Source organism: Eubalaena glacialis, chromosome 15 (genome assembly GCF_028564815.1).
Source record: "Eubalaena glacialis isolate mEubGla1 chromosome 15, mEubGla1.1.hap2.+ XY, whole genome shotgun sequence".
Lineage (NCBI taxonomy): Eukaryota > Metazoa > Chordata > Mammalia > Artiodactyla > Balaenidae > Eubalaena > Eubalaena glacialis.
Window position 1 is genome coordinate 20,422,473 of NC_083730.1, and position 16,031 is coordinate 20,438,503.

Consider the following 16,031-nt stretch of genomic DNA (forward strand, 5'->3'; position numbering starts at 1 on the left):
CCTATTCAGCTAACTATGTTTTATTTTTATCAGTTCTACTTTATGAGACAAGTATCTCCATAGATTTATAAAGCGTTGAGACAGCACTCAGCTCAGAGAATACTCTCTATCTACCTTCCAGATTTAAGAGCTCAGCACTCTCCCCAGAAATCAACTTACACCACTCTGGTCAAAGATCAAGAAGAAAATACAGCTTTTGGTGAATTCTTAGACAAGCTTTTCAAGTATAGACAGTATCTTGGAATCTTTAAAAGTGATAAAGCTTTCCCTAAAATATTCAAATACACTAGACTTCTTTTAATGCTTTAAAGCTTGGGAGTAGAAGGTGAAAGATAACTTTTCTATCACTTTGGCTAATGGAGCTCCCAAATCTTCCTTTTAAAGAGTTATTAAGTATCTTAGGACACCAGAAAATTCAACATTATCTCTTTACAATTAGAGTTTTAATCTCGAAAATTCCTTATGGGTGAGAATTCTCCCTCAAATTTTTAGTTCCAGGTTATATGCTACACCTAGTTATACACTGTATCTCTTTACACATATTGCTTCGCCTTCTAACCGATGCACCCACTCCATTGGTGAGAATGTATATGAGCTTCATCAAATTTGTTGATTCCCAGTGGACAAAATTTACACTTTAAAGAATCTTTCAGCTGTTATTAGACTATCTTTTAGTGTAGTGAGTCCTTCTCTATAGTCAAGTTTCTCTCTCTTATAAAGAAGACAAGAAACGCCTGATAAAAACTCTTGCCCCGTTCCTCCTATCTGTACAGATTGCCAGAGAATAACCTACTAGAAGCATAACAAAGACACCCACTGATACATAGACTGTCCCATCTGGTTAAAAACAACAGATACAATATTTACTTTAGAAAACCCTGGTTTCAAATTTTTTGCAGAGTGATAGCTGATAATATGGAAATGATAGCAACTTGGCTGGAGTGGTGACTGGCCAGAGTTTTGAAATTCTTATGTAGAGACCCACAAGCTCAATTCCCAGCATTTAGCATTTTTTTTCTGCCAATCTGTGACTTGTTACCCGCATCACACCAAGACAAACATGTTCTCTCAACTATATTTGATACATTTTTCAAAGGACTTTTTTTTTTTTACATTAAAAGGTACCCTTGTACCTAATCACAGAGTCTCAAATAATACCCACTCCCCAAAAAGTGACCAGGAGATGGTGGTAATAATCTCCAGATTTGAACACGATTCTTATACCCTTTGCTGAAGACCTCAGAATACCTTTAGCTGCACTAGTGTCTCTGTAACCTTCCTACAACATGGTATTATAGGAAATAAGCTATGGGGCTGGAGACAAATTTGGTCAAGGAGGTCTCCGAGGCACTGTGTTAGAGCAATGTAAACATTAAACCAGTGTAAACACTTCCAAAATGGTTTCTATATCAGAAAGGAACTTCATGTACATTTTAAATAATTCTCCAAAATATGATATGGTTAACTAAAGCATTTGGGACAAAATAAGTAATACATATTGCTGTGTGTTAAAGGGTGTATGCAATTCTTTAAAAGCAGTCTGTATACTTCGTGACCCCAAATCAATTCGAAATTGTAAAATGAATTATACAGAATAATTAATTCTGAAATAATGAAAGAGTAATGGTTACTAGTAACGGTTACATAGACTTCAGGGTCTTATGTCAAACTTGACAGAGAAAACATTTTTTTTAGATTAAGTGTTTATTTGTAAGTAGAATACTATTTTAAATTAATTTTCTTGTCTGTTTTAAATTTCATTCCTCTTGAGATTATTACCCAATAATTGTTATTTTTATAGGAATAGTTCTTTAATTATAAGCATCATCACCCTCTGCTTCATGCTATGGCTATCAAATAATGATCTTAAAATAGACCCTGAATAAAGGCTTGTTAAATAACTGACAGTGACAGAATCTTGGATAAGTAAATCAATCATGTAACTGGAAAATAAATAGAAACAAAAACGCATATCCAAAATAAAACGCTTTTTGGATTTTAGAAAGGCTAAGTATTCCCTGTTGTGGAAATGCAGGGGGCATCATAATTTGAATCCAAAGGAGAAATCGACTTAATGACCAAAAAGTTCACCAAATTTTGCCACACCAATGGTTACATTGTTTTTGCTCATATTCGTTTCAGAAGAAACATCTTTGACGATAGCTAACAGTTTTCTATCCTCCTGGCACAGGCACTGAGGTCATGAATAGCATCATAGAGAAAAGCATCCTGGGAGCGAATACCCACTCATGACCAACCTTAGAAGTTGGCATCGTGCTGCAGAAATCAGAGGACCTGGGCAGCTGACAGTAAGAATTTGTTAATCTGTTAAGGACTAACTCCATTAAAGCTTCCAAATTACCTGGATTCATGGCACATTTCTGGGTCTTGTAACTAGACAGTCCCTTGGATCTGTGTTCCTAAAACTGATTGACACCCAGTGGAGGTCGGTAGACGGAGGTTAAAGGTGGGGGACTGGGATTTAGAGTTTCCTATGTTTGTAACTTAACAAAAGATATACAGAGAGTCTAGAAAAGTGAAGTTTAATTGGCAAATTTTTCTACAAAGAGGAACTATCCTGTAGAAAAATCATATATTCACAATAAAAAGAGAAAACCTAAAGTATGATGACTTTGTTATTGACAAAATTGACTGAAATACATAAATAATAGTAATAGGAGTGGCTTATGTTTATCAGAAACTAAATCAAAAGCCAATGTTTAGACGCAATAATGGAAAATGGAAAATACCAATTTTCCAAAATACCAATGGAAAATACCTTTGTGGTCATTTTTAGAAAGAAAAGACAGGATTACGTGAAAAATAAAGCCATTAACAAAATTTTTGCTTAGATAAGATACAGCTCCATCTCTGCCAACCCCCCAATATAGTTCAAGCATAGGTGTTTTGCCTTAGGCAAAATAAAAACAGATGCTAAATACACTGTAATATGGCATGATGTATCATCAATTTTTATGTGATAAATGACGTGAAAATTCAGAGTGACCATAAAATCGATCCATCATTATTCTGAAGTTGTTGATCTACAAAGTGACACTCCTCTATTTTTACAATTGATTCAAAGCCAGGGGTGGGTGTGGGTTGGAGGAGAGCAATGTGATTTAGAGTTTCCAGTACTTTGTAAATCAGAAAGAAACATAGAATTGATAGTCACTTTTTATTTCATATCACCAACATATTTTATCTAAAAAAATTAAGGCTAAATAGTTTTTCTTGAGTGCATAAAGAGATAGTTAATAAACAGCAATCTTTAATTTCTCCTTGTGACTTTTTATCATGATTGCTAAGAAATATGAAATGTGAAGCTGAACACTACACCAATTTCTAAAATTTTGTTGGAAATGCAAACCTCTGGAGACTCTCTTAATCCCAACTGATAATGTCAGCTTCTAATTGGCTTGAGTGAAATTTGGCTAAGTATCTCTCCCAGACATCTGTAACAGATACATTTAATTTCAGTTGCCCAAATGCCATGTTCCCATACCTTCATTTTTCTCCCTGGGCATTTCTCTTGTCCTCTGTCATTCACAGTCCTATTCTTGTCTATCTGCCATTTATTAAGAATACACAAATGGCACTATTACACAGTCTCCTACATTTTCTCAGAAGTCTGACATTCATCCTCTCATAAGGTAGTCATTCTAGCACAGCTTATAGGATGTACATAGTAATGCCACTCTTAATGAACCACTTAGAATTCTTTTTTGTGTATATGTATTTTTAGCTAATATGTTTCCCCCAATGCAAACCTATAAAAGTACAAATCAGATTCTATATAAGAAGTAAATCCAACCTTTTAAAAAAGTCATCTTTCTATGTTATCCCTTTAGAAGATTATTCTTGTCCCCAATGTGACAAGGTACCTTTGGTTCTGACTGAAAACTCCCTGATATTTCTTCTTGTATACTCTCTTATATACTCATCTTCTTTATAAGGAAAACAAATTGAGCATCCATGATGGTATGATGACAATGGAAAAATCTTTGATCTTGTTTGGAGGGGCCTCAGGGACAACTGGTCAACTCTTTTGAACACTGTTGACTACTCTGACTTCTTAAAATAGATTTTCTGGCAGAAAAAGAAAGACATGCCATTATGCATGGTCTACTCAACAACAATTGTGTGGTTTGTCACTCTTTTTGGAAGTGATGCTTGTGTGGGGTTCTGGATGATCAGTTCCTAGGGTAAAGTTTAGCAGGCACACTTCTTCTCTGCTGGTTTGTCCCCATCCAGCTTCCCAGAACTACCACCATTGACAGTGTCAGGGACTTGGGTCTTCTCTACACACTGTTCCATTCGTTTCATTATTAAGTCCAGAAGGGTTTCCACAGCCTTTTCCACATTCTGGCCAGTCGCTGCACTTGTTTCAAAATATGGTATGCTAGCATGGAAGAGATGACAAATATTTTTAAGAGGAAGGAACCAGAAAAGATACAACAAGATGTGCCAATGAGTCACACATGCAAAAACATGGCTGGCTGAGAGATTGTGAAATAATCACGATTTTGCTGGCTGAGTTGGAAAACATCCTTGTTTTTCCTCAGTGAGTGAAAGCTGGTGGGTTTCTTTTTAGTATGGGTGTAACAAGTTTTATGGGCAAGGAAACTGATACAGGAGGTGATCAGGGACTTGAAGCCAAAGCATCATCACTGATTCTTAAAAATTAAGAGGGTAAAAATGCCTAAACTAGTGATCAATATTGCCATTAAAACTATTACTTCCCTCCAATCAGTTATCTAGAAGTCTGATTTAGAATATAAGCAGGCACTGTATAGGATATTTATGTGAATACAGTCTATATTTATTTGGAATCCAAAGTGTCAAAAAGACATGTACATTTATAAAGCTTTCAAGGAGAATCCTTCAGTAAAAAATGGACAGATTTGGCAAAGATGCTTACATTTGAAAAAGAATGACAATTTCTGCCTTGGGAGTGAATTTATAATTACATGGAATATTTAAAAAATTTTAAAAGCTGCCATTTAAGCTCAGCTAGGATAATGATTGCAATATTATGACCAGGTCAGGTATTATTTCTTAGAGTTTTGTAGTTATTGATTGAGAAGCAGGAGAGTACAGTGTTGAAAAGGATAGAATCTGATCTCAGTCTGCCTGGGTTGAATTCTAGCTCTACTACTTACTAGCTATGTGGCCTTCCATCAGTTACTCAATCTCTCTGTGTCTCAATTACTCATATATAAAATGGGATAACTCTAGATTTCCTATATATGATTATGAGGGGTTAGATGAGTTAAAGCCTAGGAACAGTTGCTAGCACATAATAAGCATTCAGTAAATGTTAGCTGCTATTATTATGAAATAGTTCATTAAAAACATCACATATATTCCTCTGGAAGATCTTTTTCATTCATGCGACATTCCTGAATCAAAGGGATCCCTTCTAAAATCAATCTCGTGACCCTACCCCATTACTAAGCAGCAGTGTGCAAGTTTAGAGGACATCTCCACGTGACTGACTTACCCGTATTTGTCAGCCAGGTCCCGGGCTTGCCGTTCGTTGACTTCTCTCTGGTCTGGCAGGTCTGCCTTGTTGCCAATTAATACTATATCTGGATTTTCACAGTAAGCATTTGCTTGCAGTTGGCCTTGGAAAGAAAACAGATGGAAACAGCAAGTTAGTTACAAACAAGTGATGTCAAATGACTGCTCATACTTCCGAGTCCTAATCTAATTGTCATCTGCAGCTTGGCAGCTTATGAGTTATGTTATATTAGCCAAGTTGCTTAACTCTTCCCAGCCACAGTTTCCTCATCTAGAAAATGGAGATAATTCCTCACAGGTTGCAGGTTGTGAAGATTAATAAGAGTGTATATGAAGCACTTGTATGAATACCTATCAGTGCTCCTCTAGATCTGGGGAAATGCCCTTTGAGATGAACATACTGTTTTTCATTCCATTTGTTCTTCAAATAAAAGTGGAAATAATAGAACGTGATCTTAAAGTACATAAGTTTGCTCTTTCCTTTAGGAGGCTGCTACATTTCCCTTTCCTGAAGTTCAAGGTGATGATCCATAAGAGCAGAACATTTTTGAACCACCACAGATTCATGTAGAAACAATATTAAGACAGGTCACTTGTTTTTCTCTTTTCTCCAGGAGACACTGTTTAAAAGAGAAGGGGGTGGGTTGGGGGGAGGAGGAGGAGGAGAAGAAGAAGGAGGAGAAGGAGAGGAGAAGGAGAAGGAAGGGAGGGAGGAAGGAAATGATAAAAAACTTGTCAATCTATGTTTTCAAGGGTACGGGACTATTTTACGGTCTACCTCAAGGCAAGCTATGTGCAACCTTGCTGAGGTCAGAGGAAGAAGACAAAGGCTTACTCTATAACACCAATTATTTGGATGTTAGAAATTAAAGCCTTATTAGATATGGCAATTAATTATCTTAAATCCCAACTGTATCCTCCTGGAAATTTTAGTCATAAGGGAGCATCTCATCTACCTTGAAAAATGATGAACGAATCAGTCTCTGAAAGAATTGAATAATCTTATTATCTCCTTATCGCCCCACAATCTAATAATAACACCAAAATTTGGATAAAGAAATGTAATAGCAAAAGAAAATGGAGACAGATCCTAGGGTAAACACTCATTTGGAGAAGCAATTAAGTCAGAATTTGTTGGTATTTTTCCCCACTGTTAGTGAACTTACATTTAAAGCATTTATATATATTATTAATTATATATAATATGTAATAATAAGATATGTATATATTTGAGAATCTACACAGCCAGACACTCAGCCAGGTGATCTGGGGTATTGCAACGGAACAAAGCAGACCAAGTCTGCACCTTTATAGAGCTTACATTCTAGTGGTAGAAAGAACCAAAACCACAAGTAAACAAAGAAATAATATGATATAATAAATATAATATATATAATATAATATAATATAATATAATATAATATAATATAATATAATATAATATAATATAATATATGTCAGGTGGTGGCAGTGACCAAAGGAAATAGAAAGTGTACTGAGGGCATACAGAGTGATGAAGAGCACTGTTTTAGATGGGGCAGTCAGGGAAAGCTTCTCCCAAGAGATAAATAAGGTTTGAACAAGAACTTGAAGGAGATGAAAGAACTAACACACGCTATAAATGGGAAAAGAGAAATCAAGGCAGAGGCGAACAGAAATCAAAGTCCCCAAGGCAGGATTGTGCTTTTCAGGGGAGCGACCTTTAGCTGGAGGCCAGTGAGCTGGGGCAGAGTAAAAGTGAATTAAAGAGGAATTCCAAGTGAGATGGGAAATCCCAAAAGGACTTTGAGCAGAGGAATAATATGATCTAGTCTTGTAAAAAATATCACTCTGGCCACAGACAGCCCTGACAAATCTAGAAATGACAAGTAGCACCAGCCCCATGCGACTGCTGGAATGTCCCACTAGGATCAAAACTGGTATTTGTAATTTAAAACATGCAAATGAAATACTGTCTTTAGTGCTACATCAGTTAAAAAATAAAGGAAAAATCAAATACCACACTTCTGGGCTGACATATCAATCTGTCTTTAATAACTGATTAGGCTACTTTGAAACTTTATATTATGTTTAAATTGCCATGAAGGCTGGAGATTTTTCCATACCAGTCTTCCTCACATTTGAACACTTTTCAAAAAAGAAGTGAAATTTCAACGTGAGCTTGTTGACTGACACACTACCGTATTTTCATGTGGCTGCTCTGCTCTGAAACAATTTCTCACCTAATTAACCCATTAGTCAATTAACACTTTAGCTAACCCACGTGCAAGGGCACACACTGTAGGTACCAGTTGCCTCCTCAGAAAACGCTGCTGTTTTTCTGTGTCCCCACCAGGCTAGATGGAGTAGATGTGACCACTCATTTAGTTTTAAGAAGTCCTTCAAGACTTACTGGATAAGTGGAATTAATGGCCTGTCATTTGCAACAATAAAGTCCTTACGTATAGGTGGTGATTCTTCTAAGGCGTCAAAGGAAAACACATTTTAAGCCACTATGGATGAGCCACATAAAAGCCACCGCTTTGAAGGTGACACAGGAAACACTAAACCTGTGACTTTTTAGAGTTAATCTGTGGTCCCCAGTCTGGTTTCATCTTGTGAGGCAGAGAAGCAGCGTGGCCAATGGAAGTTACTCAGTCCCACTTACTCATCCAGTTTCTGACATTTAAGAAGCTCTGTTGACTGGTGAGGTCAAACATTAATAAGAAACCCATGGCATCTCTGAAAAATGCAGTGGTGAGGCTCCGGAATCTGCCAAAAAAGCACAGTGGATAGTTCTGACAGTCAGTCCACATGCAAATTCTGATGACAATACAAACAACATTATTTCCCTTTCAGATATGAACTCTCCATGGCATCCCTCTGGCTTATTCTACCTAATGGGCAGAAAGACTGCTGAAGGGTCGGGGAGAACATCTGGTTGTAGATTTGTTTAAGATCACGTCCCGGCTTTATGTTCCGTAGCAGGTATGCAAGCAAGAGTTTGTAACCTTCGACCACACGCTTGCTTACACAGCCCCTTGGAATCTTTCTCTCATTGGCTCACGGGCATCTCGTGGCCCACAATTAAAATAGAAGCCACTTTAGAGTTGGGACTTTAACTTATACTTTTCAGATTTCCTGTCTGTGCCCAGAAGGAAGCTTGGCACATGGTAGCCTGAAAATGGATGCCTGTGATTACATGCAGAAAACCACAACTTGTTAGCAGCTGGAACTAGGGTTCTTTTGTAAGGAAGAACAACATTGGTGAGAAAACTCTTTATAAGCACTCTTTAGGGGTAAAACTGAGCTTTAGGCTGGCATGCATGTCTCTTAAGGAGAAGGAAGACAGTGAAGAAAGGAAAAAGAGGACATTGATTAGGGGAATGAGGGAAGGGCAGAGAGACTTGTTAGTTGAGGAGAGAAAGCAAGAAGTCTCATCTCTGATGGAGGATTTTGAAGAATGCACTCCTTCATGTGTGATGTAAAGACTTTCTCTTGTTCCAACCACTTCTACCCCAACATCCTCAGGGAAGTTGAAGATGCTCTGAGATCCACTTCAATGTCAGCAATGGGCAAAACAAGAGATCACACATAAGGTCCAGAGAAGGTTTGGGTTATACTGATAAAGAAGTGAATTTGGCAATTGATTTTTAGAAAGGCACATGACTTTGAAACAGAGAAGCGTATCACTTCCTATCCTAAATGTCCTCCTAATTTTTGATCTCCTATTTTGGCCTATTTGTAGATCCTTGGGTTTCCTCTGGGTTCTATTCTTGACCCCTTCTTCCTCTACATATATTCACTGGGTAATCTCATTCACTTCCCTGGCTCAATTATCACCTATATGTTGAACCCCAAATTTATAGGTCTAGATTTTTCCTGCCCTCCGTACCACGTGCCCAATTACTTGTTTGATATTTCCACTTGGAGGAAACTAAGGTACCCTCAACTTCATGTGTTTAAAACCAAACTGGCCCCTCCTCCTGATTTTCTGTCAATGACATCACCATCCATCCTCCTTGGTCACCACAGCCTTTCTACTTCACCTGCTATATACAAGCAATCAACAAATATCTCCTGACTTTCTCATTTCTGTCCACATACCCTGCCACTACTCTAGTTTTGGACCCATTATCTTCCACCTGGATAATTTCAACAGCCTTCTCAACAGGCTTCCTGTCTCCAGTGTCGTATGGGATCCTCCCCTTCCCTGATTTCTTCCCACTGACTATATAAATCCTCTGCTAAAAATATTTAAATGATGGTACTTTGCTTAAGATAATGACTGAACTTTTCAACAACCCGTCAAGTCTCTGCATGAACTAACCCTTGCTCATCTATCCAGCTTCGTCTCTTGACTACCCACAGGCGTGCTGATCTTCTTTTAGTTCTTAGAAAGTTCACTCTCTCCCCTGGGCTTTCACACATGCTGTTATTCCTGTGGGTAACCTCGCCTTCATGCTTCCTTTACCTTCTATCCTTTTAGCCTGGATAAGATTCACTTATATATTGTGTATGAGTATATATATTTATATATAACAGTATCACCTCCCCACGCTGACTTCCCAACACCCCCACGTAGCTTATGGACTCCTCTTGGTGCACCTGACAACGACTCTTTGTTTTCCTGTTACTGTCCTAAAGCTATTATTGCAATTGTTTATTTGTCCAAATTCTACCCCGGTAGCTCCAAGAAAAAAGGAGCTGTGTTTCTAACTTGCTATCCATTGTGTTTCTATGGCCCTGAGCATATTTTTGGCTCGCTAAATGTCTGTCAAATTTAGATAAAGAAATAAAGAAAGAACATAGCAAAGGATATAAATTATTAAAGTGTTAAATGACTTCAATAGAGAACAATACTTTCAATACCAAAGCAGGGAGAAGAGATATTTTAATGACTTTTTATTTCCAAAATAAGATTCCTTTGGTAGGACATACTTATGATGATTATGAAATACCAAAAGTTTTACTCAGTTTTCTTGCTGTGGGTTTGTTCCCACCCGTCACTAGAAGCTCAGAGATTACAGGGCTTTTATTGAAGGGTTTGTTCTCTGTCTTTGGGAACTAGCTGTACTCACAAAACTGTCTCCTGCTCAAACCACAAGAGTGTGGCTAACTCAGCCACAACAGTCTGCTCTCCGTCCTCTCCTTAAGAGTGTGTGTGTGTGTGTGTGTGTGTGTGTGTGTGTGTGTGTCTCATTTGAGGATAAGACTGTGCCTTATCCCCCTCTCATTGCCCACAGCACATGACAGTTACTTTAAAACATACTTGCTGGATAAGATCTCATTGGAGCAAACACTTCTGCATCCACAGCAACATGGGTAAAATACTCTTGCTCTGGACCAGCTTCATACCCTGGACCACTCAGCCCAGGACCCTTGTTAACCCCCTTACCTTCCAGGGTTTACTTCAGGGGAAAGCTTATTGATTTCTAGCTTCACTCACCAAGCTCACTGTGTCCCCAGTGTAGGGAAAGCTAGGACCCCATGAGAAAACAGATCCCAGGGCACATTATAGCTCTTTCTCCCTCACTGAGAACTAAGTCTGTGCCCTGCATCCTTTAGGTTTACATAAGGGGTATGATTTTTTTCCTCCTTCCCATAATGTGACTTTTAGCAATAATCATTATCTTACATGGGTTATAATGCCAGGCGTCCTCAGGCACAGGGTTGAGGTGTGAGGCATTGTTTATCCTGCTGCTTAGCTGCACCTTTTGTATACAGAATGCAAAATTCTCAAGGGATGAATAACCTTGAGGTACTAAGACTGTCCCTAGTATTTCCTATTTCACTCCTGGAGCAGCTGTCTTAAGGGGACAGATGAGAGAAGCCTGCCATCATGCTAGGCTGACATATCGTGTGCGAAGACATATGGGAACCACATTTTCTCATATTCCTTCTTCAAAAAATGAATTAAATCGATCTGTAAAACATACATCTTTGTGACAACAAAACTGACATATGAACAGAGATTCTTGTAAGGAATGACTTCAGAAGAACCAGCCGTGTTGAAGGATGTGTGTAAATGGAATTCACAGTCAAAAAAGCTCACAGAGAGGGCCCAGCACCTCTCCTGGCGTTTACACTCACTGAAAGTGAGAATGTTTTGGATTCATTTCAAAGACTGAAGTGTTTACCAGCATAAACATTGTAAGACATGTGATGTAGAATTGGGAGGTATGTGCCTTCTAAATATCTTCTCTGACAATCTATTGCCAATTTTTGTTTAATCTAATATTGAAAAGCTTCACTAGCTTGGGGTCTTTCGCACTCCGGAAGTTTGAATCTCAAAGAAATATATTTTCATCAAATAATGGCATAGCACCTCCGGCTCTAAACATTCCACACTACCGTCTACTGAGTGTCTCTTGACTTGGACGTTGTACCAGAGATGAGGCTGAAAAACCAAGTATGGCCTCTGTCCTTATAAAGCTCACAATTGTGTTGGGGTGAGAAGGTCACAAGTGAATCAAAGACCAGCAGTTAGAGATAAAAATAAAAGATTCACCTTACTGCAAGGTGGTATATAATTAATTGAGTAATTTAAGGGTTGGATGAATAGATGTAGGAGTTCAAGAAAGAGGGAGTTTGTTTCACTTGGGGTGTTCACCCGCCGAGCAGGTATAATGTGAGCCAGGCCTGGTGAAAGGAGAGGCTCAGGGAAGGTGGGAAGGGAGTAAAACATTCCAGTTGGAGGGTGATGGTGAGACCAAAATCTCTAAAGCCAGTCAAAGGGCACAGGATGAGAGTCTGTGTGTAAGGGCAGAAAGAGATGAGAAAGATATTAACACCCTTTTCTTCAACTCCCTCTTCAAGTAGTACTTGTAACAATGTCAATTTCCCACCCAATTTAATTAAATTCTGGAGAAGTTTTTCCCCCCCCCATTACAAAGTACAAAGACAATGCATAAGAATTTTCACAGAGATTTCTGAAAATCTGATTTTTGAAATCTGTACCAAATACACAGTGCTAGTTATGGTCGATTAACTACAAATAATTTATTTTTATTTTTTGACACAAATGTTTATTTTGAAACCAGGAGGAGAGTTGCATATCCTTACAAGTCCACATACCACATACAGCATTCACATTAAAATAAGTTTTCCTAAGATATTTGTAGCTAGAAACAGAGTAATTCACTGTTACCGCTCTTGTCCTGCTGTGTCCCAAAGCTGAAGATGCACCTTAAATGCTTTCCCTGTTGACCCATTTGGTCCCTGTGTGTTATAAACCTGAAAAAATACAAATGTCATCAGTTGATACTGCTTTGGATTTTGTCAGCATTCAGATTCTCTGGGTTCACTCAGCATATTTTTTCTTCATTACTATAATCAAAGTTCATAGTGCAAAATAAATATTTGCTCTGTTTTTTTTTTCCCGGAAGTATCACATATACTCTCACTTTTAAATGTCAAGTATAAGTATGGTTTTCAAAACAATTTAGGCATCCTGCAAACTTAAATTAGACACCTTCTGTCATTTCCTCATGGAGGTAGCAAACATTAGATTTAGGACCCAAGTTCTAGGTTCAAATGGAGACTCTTCATTTAACTTCATAGAATCTTATTTTCCTTTAGCAAATTGAGACCCATCATCTCCTCCTACTTTACAGAGTTACTGCAAACTTAAATGAAATAGCAGATGTGAAGGCATTTTTAAAACAGTGAAATGCTTTACAAATACCTGAATATCCTCTACTGTGAACTGGACTTTCAAAATGAAAAACACATGGAATTTCTCATTAAGTTTACACAGGATATTTCAAGTCTTTCCTTACTAGTCGTTCCTTCAAAGGCTCTTTTTAGAAAAGTTTAAATTTTTTAAATGATGGCCTTTTGACTTCTTATCTAAACAAAGCATAGCAATTTTAATATTTATCCAGTTCTTTTACTTATGGCTTAGTGAAGATGTTTTAAAGGGAAAACTTTGCAAAGATTTATACCTAGATTGGGGTTGGGGGCGGGGAATTGGGAGGGGAGAAGGCACAGAAAAACCCTGGAAGGGCTGGGAGCAAGTTTGCTAAGACTACACTACTGGACTTTCAGATAAGGTACAGGACATTATAAGGAACCATGATTTAACTTCTCAACATCATTTTCTTTGTTTTTTTTTTGGATTTGTGATATCAACTGGAAGCTGCCGCCATCTTGGCAATCAAGAATACCTTGGGTGGCAGTAAATCTGGCTGAGCTTCTGTGCCTATGTTACACGTCTCACATGTCACAATATCCTTATTCCTGTCATTAGCGTCTAGCATAGGAGAAGGAAGTGGTTGTGATTCTCACTTAAAATCCCTTATCTTGAAAAATAGCATGGATTGGTCTCACATTCTGTTCATAAGAAGCTAGTGATTGATGGCTGAGTCTACACATAAATAAAAATGCAGCAAGAACTCACAAAGCTCATGTTCCAGCTATTTGCCAATCATTCTTTTAACTTTTTTTGTAAGCATAGGGAAAGGAACACTTGTTTTTATTGAGGAACTCAGATCAAGAGTTAACGATTTTAGATAATAATTCATGTTTTGAAAGTTTCCTTAAGAATTCATAGAAAACACACTATAGAAACCCATAAATGATTTTAGTTGCCCTGCGTACTTGTGGAGACAAGTGACAGTGCCACTCAATTTTTTCTAAGCAAAATGTTATTTATAATTGAGACAGTAAAAAATAATATTTAAATTGGATTAAAGTGACAGGTTATGAATTTCATGTGATAAAAGACAGTCACCTTGCAATGCAATAAACATAGCTTCTTAATCCTTATCTTATATAGGAGGATCAGCAACCAGTTAACAGTATGGTTAAAAACTCACCACACGTTTTTCCCGAAAGTCTATCCCTACTGTCGTGATGAACTTGGGATTGAATTTATTGTCTGTGTAGCGATAAAGAAATGTCGTCTTCCCCACCCCCGAATCTCCAAGGGCCAGGAGTTTGATCAGATAATCATAGTCTCCATCGGTCATAGTGATGGTCTTGGTGGGCCTGTGTAGGAGGAAAAATAAGTATTTATGATTAAAATTGGTTTTCCTTTGCCTTCCTGCAAAGCAATGTAAATTTAGCTTTCAAGGGTAAAAAATTGGAATGCCTCTATTCTGTGAATCTGTGAGTTAACTAGTTCAGAGCAGCTTCAGGATTAAGGACTCTTCTATGATTTCACTTAGTACCTATCTTTTTATATCATGTCAGGTAATATGGAACAAAAAGCTATGTGATACCCACCACGGCTATTGCCACAGCAATAGTAGAACTCAAAGAGTTATAGCTTTTTTTTTTTTTTTAAAGCCAGTGTCTCTTGGAAACAGGAGTGTGGTGCTAGGAAAAAGAGTCACAGGGAATAGAAAAAACTGTCCCAGATGATGCAGGTGTGCTTAGAGGGAGACTGAAATTATATATGAGTAATGGAAGAGAAAAGCCTAGGGGAATATTCTGCATGTAATCCTGCAGGATGAGCTTTCTATTATATGCATACAAAATATTCCTTTTTAATTTAAAAAATTTCACAGCTGAAATGACAACCTTTAAAAACATGGATTTAAACTCATTTCAAAAGCAATGTTTTAAAATCTTACGTTCTGAAATACTGAACCCTCTGCTCTCCACGGGCAAATATGCTGTATTTGGCAAATCTGCCGAATATTTTCTAGGCCTTGAAAAAAGGCAAGAGCTATTCAGAGGCATAACTATGGTAATTCTGCTAATATTTCTCCTGAAGGAACATCACTTGCCATTTCACCCACTGCCCTAACCTCTCCTGCCTTGGTTTTAATTTCTTCTGCTGTTACAACGGCTATGGGTGATGCCAAGGGCTAATGCCAAAAACAGTGATGACACAGAAACTAACACCACATACCTTTGAATTACACCATCACCCACTAAATACTTGATGTACTTTCCACACTTGAGGTTAGCAAAATGATTTGCCATTTGGTACAACTTTCTGATTTGTGGGTTATACAGATGGATAGAGGAAGGCTTATGAAGACATCCATAGAATAGAAACATTTCTCTCCTACTATGTGAGAAGGAGGAATATTTCCTCACCTCTACAATGCAGAAAACATTGTACTTTTCAGGAGTTCTGAGGTGATCAAAATCAAACGTCAACAACAACAGGCTGCTCCATGGACATATCTGCAAACTGCTACATAATTCTAATCATTTTTCTACATGTAAGAAAATGATGCACATATTCATCAATTTAAACAAAACTTTATTTTTTACATTGTCATTTTGGTACAGGGTCAAAACTAAAAGGTTCCATGTCTTTGGATAAATAACGATGAAGATGATGATTAGGTAGTTAGCCAGCCAGTATCATTACATCATTTGGAAGATTTACAATGTTTTTACATTAGAATTTTCTAAAATTTGAACCCTATTGATGCTAAATCCTCCTAAATGTATTATGGTTGATGGATGTGTATTTCTTTAATTAACGAATGGTTTTTGAGGTCAGGGGTTTTGAGAGCTGCCAATATATATTTTTGCACTAAAGCTTCCCTCTCTTATAACATCCTTTC

At 37.7% G+C, this 16,031-nt stretch overlaps 1 protein-coding gene across 1 annotated transcript in view; it reads right to left on the reverse strand.

Moving 5' to 3' along the window:
* Nucleotides 1-3,285: 3,285 nt before the first annotated feature.
* Nucleotides 3,286-16,031, reverse strand: part of RAB27B (RAB27B, member RAS oncogene family) — a 60,355-nt gene continuing 47,609 nt past the window's right edge. The window contains exons 2-6 of the mRNA XM_061169827.1: nucleotides 14,322-14,493; nucleotides 12,653-12,738; nucleotides 8,171-8,274; nucleotides 5,504-5,627; nucleotides 3,286-4,402 (exon numbers count right to left, since the gene is read on the reverse strand). Coding sequence (XP_061025810.1) covers nucleotides 4,213-4,402; nucleotides 5,504-5,627; nucleotides 8,171-8,274; nucleotides 12,653-12,738; nucleotides 14,322-14,474 — 657 coding nt within the window. The 5' untranslated portion in view covers nucleotides 14,475-14,493 and the 3' untranslated portion in view covers nucleotides 3,286-4,212. The remainder of the gene's footprint in view (nucleotides 4,403-5,503; nucleotides 5,628-8,170; nucleotides 8,275-12,652; nucleotides 12,739-14,321; nucleotides 14,494-16,031) is intronic.